This window comes from Gymnodraco acuticeps, unplaced genomic scaffold, assembly GCF_902827175.1.
Source record: "Gymnodraco acuticeps unplaced genomic scaffold, fGymAcu1.1, whole genome shotgun sequence".
Lineage (NCBI taxonomy): Eukaryota > Metazoa > Chordata > Actinopteri > Perciformes > Bathydraconidae > Gymnodraco > Gymnodraco acuticeps.
The window spans coordinates 6,740,526-6,747,750 of NW_022992351.1; the positions used below are offsets into that span (position 1 = coordinate 6,740,526).

General features: G+C 39.4%; 1 protein-coding gene across 1 annotated transcript; it reads left to right on the forward strand.

Annotated features, from left to right (window-relative positions):
• The first annotated feature begins 456 nt into the window (after positions 1-456).
• On the forward strand, positions 457-3,410 carry LOC117542078 (taste receptor type 1 member 1-like). The gene is made up of 5 exons (XM_034209559.1): positions 457-645; positions 751-1,476; positions 1,601-1,754; positions 2,547-2,856; positions 3,284-3,410. Exons 1-5 carry the CDS (start codon positions 457-459, stop codon positions 3,408-3,410), a joined length of 1,506 nt encoding a protein of 501 aa, XP_034065450.1.
• Positions 3,411-7,225: the final 3,815 nt, after the last annotated feature.

A 7,225-nucleotide genomic window follows, 5' to 3' on the forward strand; every position in this document is an offset into this window, starting at 1 on the left:
ATATTGTAATGTAACTTATTACTTTCAAAAGACAGTAAGTAATATGTAATATATTACATTTTGGAAGTAACTTGCCCAACACTGGTCTTAATATACATTTAAGCTGTCTTCTTCTGAATTTAAAACTAATAAAGATGCCTGGTGAACCACATTTTAATAATATACATTAAAGAATATAACGTTAAACTTTAGTTCAATATAAAGCTAGTAGCTAAAACATTAATCCAATCCAGGTAATTGCGATATTATATATAGTTCCAGTATGATGTTATTTCCCACCTTAGTCCATGTTACATTAAACCTATTAATATCTTTAAAGGGGATCTAAGAATGACAATGTTATGTTTGAAGCATGGAGCCACAAATGTTGCAAATAGGAGGTTCTGAAGCTAATTTCTTGTTGTACTTGTTCACAGTCATCCCTTCCTACTCCCAAGTTATCGGAGGTTTCAGGTGATGAGATTCGCTGTAGATGAAATCAATAACTCTACCAACCTTCTACCAAACGTATCTCTCGGCTATGAGATATTTGATCACTGCTCCTCTACACAGAGTTTTCCAGATGTTGTGAAACTCCTCTCAGTCAATAACTTGGTCCAACCATGGGATGAACCACATAACAATCTTTCCAGAATACTGGGAGTGGTCGGTCCTTATAGAAGCACCCAGGTCCTCGGGGATACATTTCAATGTATCTTATAATTGTGAAATAGGATTTAATGTTAATATGTCACTTCAAATGTTTTTCAGGTCAGTTATGCAGCTACTGTTTCTGTCTTTTCAAAAAAAGCAGTTTTTCCGTCTTTTCTACGAACAGTGCATTCCAACAAAATCGCCATAGAAGGGATTGTGAACATTCTAAAGCACTTCAACTGGCGCTGGGTTGCTTTTCTAAACAGTGATGATGATTATGGCAATGATGGCCTGGCGTTATTCATGAAGAAGATTAAGGATACTGAAATCTGCCTAGCATACAACAAAGGTCTGAATCAATATACAGACCACTCCCAAACATTTAAACAGATAGAGGCACAGAAGATAAACATCATTATTGTTTTTGCTCTAAAAATGACTGCTGAAGCTCTCATTAAGTCGGCAATACAACTGAATTTCACCAACAAAGTGTGGATCGCAGATGAGGAATGGTCCTTAAACAAGAATCTCCCAAAGATAAAAGGAATCAGAAATGTTGGAACTGTAATTGGGATTTCAGAACAAGCAGTGAACGTACCTGGTGTCAATGATTTTATCTATTCTTCAAGAAGACAAACTTATTGTGAAAATGCATCACAAAATATATATTGTAATCAGTTTTTCAACCGCAGCAGCCTGAGCACAGAAGACGTCGTTGCTGCAGACCCATCTTTTAATTTTCCTGTTTACACTGCTGTGTATGCCATCGCTCATGCCTTACACAATGCCTTGCAATGTGAATCTGGCAGATGTAATGACAATATTACAGTCTTCCCACACATGGTAAGTATACAAATACAACATTTGAAAATGTTGATAAAGTATTTTTTTACTTGCTTTAACTTAAAGATTAGCCTTTCAGATGTTTCATATGTTGATAAAATACGATTTAAATAACACCACAAAGAGAAGTAATGGTCATCTGAACATTTTGTACCCACATCAGGTTCTAGCAGAGCTGAAGAAGTCCAACTTTACACTTTTAAATGAGAGCATTCGGTTTGATGAGAATGGTGACCCTAACTACGGATCATATTCTGTCGTTTTCTGGAACCACAGTGGTGATGCAGAGGAGATTGGCTTTTTTACATTTTACCCATCAGTCCATTTCTTCATCAACAATAGCAACATTCAGTGGTATGCAAATGTGGAGGTAAGTTGTTTTTTATTAATCTGAATAAAACCACATTGCGTTGCAGTGAAGTCTACATATACAGTGTCTAATATGGTGGTTCAATTGAACAAAACCTGTTTATGAATACAACAACAAAACGACTTTACTCTTTATTGCTTACCTTCAGTATTTTTTCTGCTCAACTAACATTTTATTTGTTGCTAAATATACTTCTGTAGGTGCCTACTTCCGTGTGTTCTTTAGAATGTCCTGTTGGATTTGCAAAATAGCAAGATGGAAATGACAAAAAATGCTGCTTCGATTGTGAAATCTGTCCAAATGGAACTTATGTGAACATCACAGGTAAATTATAATGAAGATCATTAATTAAAGCAGTACTGTTATTCAAGCTTCAAAGTAAAATATTGGCTTCCATTTCCACTGTGACGACTGAATATGCCAATTAATGCATAACATATTGAGTGAACGACTGCTATGAAATAAACATTTTGGAAAATGGTTCACAATGTTTTTGTTTTTATTTAGCAGCATTGGGAACAAGTGTTGATTCATTATGCAATACATTGCAATCTAGGTAAATGTAGAACATAATTAAACTGGAACTACTTTTAAAATAAATATGAAAGATAAGAATTGCAACACTACTTCATCTGCTGTCTGACTTTTTAACATTTTTTTCAGCATACCTTTATTAACAATTTGCTTCATGTGAAAACAGAGGATGCCTACAGGTGCATCGACTGTAAGGAGACAGAATGGTCTGCAGCAGGAAGTACATCATGCAACCTGCGGTCGGTGGAGTACATCCCGTTCACAGACACCGGGGCTATACTGATCATGGTGGGGGCCTGGGCCTTGGTGGGCTTCACACTCGCTGTATCTGTTCTCTTTGCCATCAACTACAACACACCTGTTGTCAGATCTGCTGGGGGACCAATGTGCTTCCTCATTTTAGTCTGCCTCAGTCTGTGTAGTATAAGTGTGTTCTTTTACTTTGGTGAACCAACAACTTCCTTCTGTATCCTGAGGTTTTTACCATTTCTCTTGTTCTAGCCAAGCCGCCAAGTTCCCCAAACTCCACAGTTGGTGGATCAAGTATCATGGACAATGGCTGGTCATCACTGTGGCATTTGGTATTCAGGCACTCTTACTTCTTATTGGCTCTACGTGTTGCCCTCCTGACACCTTCAAGGAAACAGTTTGGTACCCAGACAAAATCATACTTGGTTGTGACCTTGACCTCAAACTTTAGCCACCTCTGGTCCTGTGCTTTTCCTCTTGTCTTTGTGCTTCCTTTGCTTTATTTTCTCCTACATGGGAAAATTACAACGAGGCCAAAGCAATAACCTTCTGTCTGCTCCTGCTGATCCTCACCTGGATCATCTTTGCTACTACATATGTGCTTTACCATGGAAAGTACATCCCAATACTGAACGCTCTGGCCATACTGTCCAGTCTCTACTCCTTTCTCTTGTGGTACTTCATCCCAAAATGCTACATCATCATTTTTCAATCTGACAGAAACACACATGAGTACTTCCAAAGACTCATTCAGAATTATACCAAAACAATCAGCCAGTAGCAGCATATATAGCATGTGTCTCCAAAGATAGAAAACTGATGTGGCCTTCAACTCATTATTTGCTTTTTAGTGTGCATTGCTATGTCAATAACCCAAGCCTTGAAATGAGCTAAAACAAGAGGTCATTTCAGATATACAATATTCCCCATTCATAAACAGAGGCTTTTTCTTAAGATTATGTAGACTTTTGTGTTTGGATTATGCCTTTGATGGTGAATTCCCTCCTGTGATACCAAGATAAGGTATATTTAGAGATACCAAACTGTGCATGTCTCATTGAAAGATTAAAAAAACAATTTAAAAAATATTTGTATTAGTTTACTTGCAGAAAGTGAAAAGATCAATACTACAATAGATCAATAATAATATATTGTGTACACAATGCTTTCTTTGTGCTAATTCTCATTATGTTATATTATTTAACAGCTTCATGACATTAAATTGTAAATAACATAAAAAGTTAATTAATCAATTAAATGGATTCAATAAAAGATATACAATGTATTGTTTGTTTTCTGATTTTTCACTTATCTCACCACATGATGGCATCACTTAAACAAGCTACTGCTAGACCTGAAATGTACCTTGTATGGTTTAAGTTTCCTCAAATTATAGTAATCAAATAGATTTACAATTTTAGTTTTAAATAGTAAGCTTTAAATTAGGATGTAATTTTAAGTAATGATTAGCTCATTTTCTAAGTTGGATTGCAATTTTCTGAGAGTTTCTTTCGTCAGTCTCTTAATAGAGTAAAAATGTATTTTCAGAAAATATGTTTGGTCAGGAAAATGTATTTAGTATTAAGACGGACTGACAGAGACAAAGAAAATACCACTACATAAAAACATACTTCATCTCTCCATACCAGGAAACAACATTTTAAAATAATATCCACAGTGTAGATAAAGCATATGCCTGCTTGCATCAAACACTAATGTGAAATGTCGTATACACCTCATGCACCTTCTGATACACTGCAATTATAAGTATCGATTGTGAAAACTATTTAGAATAATGTGATTTACAAGCAATTGGTACATTTACCACTTAACTGTTTATCAGACAGAATTATTGGTCTTAATGTAAAGTTATTAATAATATATACAATTTACAAGTCATTTCGGTTTAACAATCCCGGTCCATGGTTTTGTGGCATTTTACTGCACATTGTACTTATATAACGAATAAAGATTGATTTAATTTGACTTACTAGAACAAAGGAGATCTGTGCTTCTGCTCGGAGGAATTCAAATCGAGTCCTGAACATTTATCATGCTAATCTGCATAGCCATTGAACATTTTCCTATTTTATTCCTTGTGGTCTTATGTTCAATCATGCAGGGATGACTTGTAAGAGGAGGTGGTAATTTAGCATAAACCAAAGACACTTGGTTGAATTAAATTAATTTGTGTGTATTTGCTTATGATAAACTTGTGTGATCAATGTCATCTGTGAAAATTATAAACTTGCTTTTTACATTGAACATTTTAGTTTGCTGTACCTGATTGATTGAATATAATGTTGCGTTATCCCTCTCAGTCAATTTACTTGGTGCAACACACAAAGTATGGGATATTAAGCCACTCGCATGTCATGAAAATAATTATTTTCTCCTCAAATAGGCCGTTAACCTTTGGTGATGCATCTTAAGGCCCTGGGTCTACACACAACTCAATCACCTAAGTCATCCCTCAGTTCTTACACTTAATCTCATTAAGAACAATTCATCTGGTTCATCAGCTAGTTCCTCTCCATGAACCATCCCCTTATTGTGGTGGGTAGGTTTGTGTGTCCCTATAACCTGGGGGCTGTGTTGTCTGGAACATTGTGTTCCAGGTAGGGTCTGCTATGGCAAATTGGTGTCAGGCTATGGGCTGGACAAAGAATGGCTCAAGAAAAACTTCCCGTGAAGGATCATGGCATGGTAGAAAAGAATAAAAGTTACCCAGCCCGGAGGAAGATAGGGTCCCCATCTTTAGCAAGGCCCATCAGCTAGCGCCTGGTGGCCTGGCTTGCCAGGCCCAAACACCACAGGGCCACCATCGCTGGAAGAACCAATGGGGAAAGGAGCACTGTCAGCAGGGTGGCAGTGAAGGCCGAGTGTCTCAACGGACCAGACCCGCGTGTTGGAGGATTGTTTTGAAGATGTGGCTCTTCACCTCTGCGGTAGATGGAGTCAGAGCCTTTGGGGTAGGTGGGGCGTTACCGGTTGGATCTGGTTGGGCTCAAACCTACATACAGCCTCAGTGCTGGAACCCTACTCCTGGGAAACTCTGACTGTTGTGTATTTGGTCTTCAATTTGCTGAATGGCTTGAACGCACGTGACACAACAGATTATTGGAAGGGCGTGATCAGGAGGAATGGCCTCCTTGATCTGACCCGAGCAGTGTCTTGTTATTGGACTTGTGATTGTCAAGGGTTGGCCATAAAAAAACACAACCATCGGCAATGTTGGGTTTAACGCGTTACAAAAGTAACAGAGTTATAGTAATGTATAACTTTTTGCTGTAACGCAGTAATGTAATGCATTACTAATTAAATTTGGGTAATATAATACCTATTACAATTCTCAGTTACAACACATTTTAACCCGAAAGGAAGTGGTGTTTTGTTTTTTAAGAATTCACCAACATCGCGAGACATTCTGACACCAGAGAAAACAATTTCTATATGCCTGGTTGATTACATTACATTACATTTAGCTGACACTTTTATCCAAAGCGACTTACAATAAGTGCATGTGAAGGCCCCAGAGCCTGTGTGCAGGTGGGTTACAGGTCTTACGGTGGGGTGGAGCTGAAGAGGCCAATCAGCGCGATCGCGGACACCTGGCCGGAGCCGAGGTGCTATTAAGCCCAGCTGCCCGGAGTCACATGGCGGCCCTGACTCTCTCCAAGCCGGCCGCAGGAGGAGTAACACGGCGATCCTCTCCCCTCGTCCATCCGTCTTGTGCATTACACTGAACAACCGCAATAAATGTGCCGTGCAGTGAATTGGAAATGGGGGACCCTGATGTAAACAAGACGAAAGTCTTTCTCTGGTCTGCATCCCCTTAACAATTGTATGTTTTGAGCTGTACTGTACTGTACCCAATATACAAGCTGTTAATAAACTTTTCAATCAATCAATCAATCAAACCGTGGCTTTTGGAAACTCGTGTACGTCTTGTTATCTTTCCGTTGTGGCCTACGAGCCGGTCATAACAACTGGGGGCTCGTCTATCGTGAGTATGAACCGGGAGTTGGTTGGGTTGTTTTGGCGTTAGCTGTGCCTGAATTAGCCTGTGTTCGTGGCTAGTTGGTAGCCTGAGTTTTTTGAGGGGATTCCCTCTGAGGACAGTGATGTGTGTGGCCTTATATGGTGTTGTGGATGCACTCTACGGGTGTCTCGGCGTTATTTTGGAACGCGTATGGTCCCAGGTTTGTGGGATTTGATGAGATGTGTTTTTGTCCGATAGCGGTGATCTGTTCTCTTAAATATTCGCTGAAAAATAGGAGGTAGTGGTCCCGCCAGTGTATACAATACCTGTAGGAGTGTTTCCCCTGGTAGGTTCAAGAGGCGTTTCCCCTTTGGGTTTCGTCTGGGGGGGCTTTGATAGTGTTGAGGTACGGCGGTTAGAGCTTCACTTTCTCTTTTCCCTAAACCTGCTCGGGAGCACTTCCGTGGTTCAGGGGGGTTGCCGATTACCTGGTCGCCTCTCTCGGTCCAGCGGGCTTTAAGTGCATAAGTACCCACCGCTACGCCTCATGAAGACTAGGGGGGGGAGTTATGTAGTACGTTTGTGGTTAGGAAGTCAGCTAGCGGGGCTGCTCA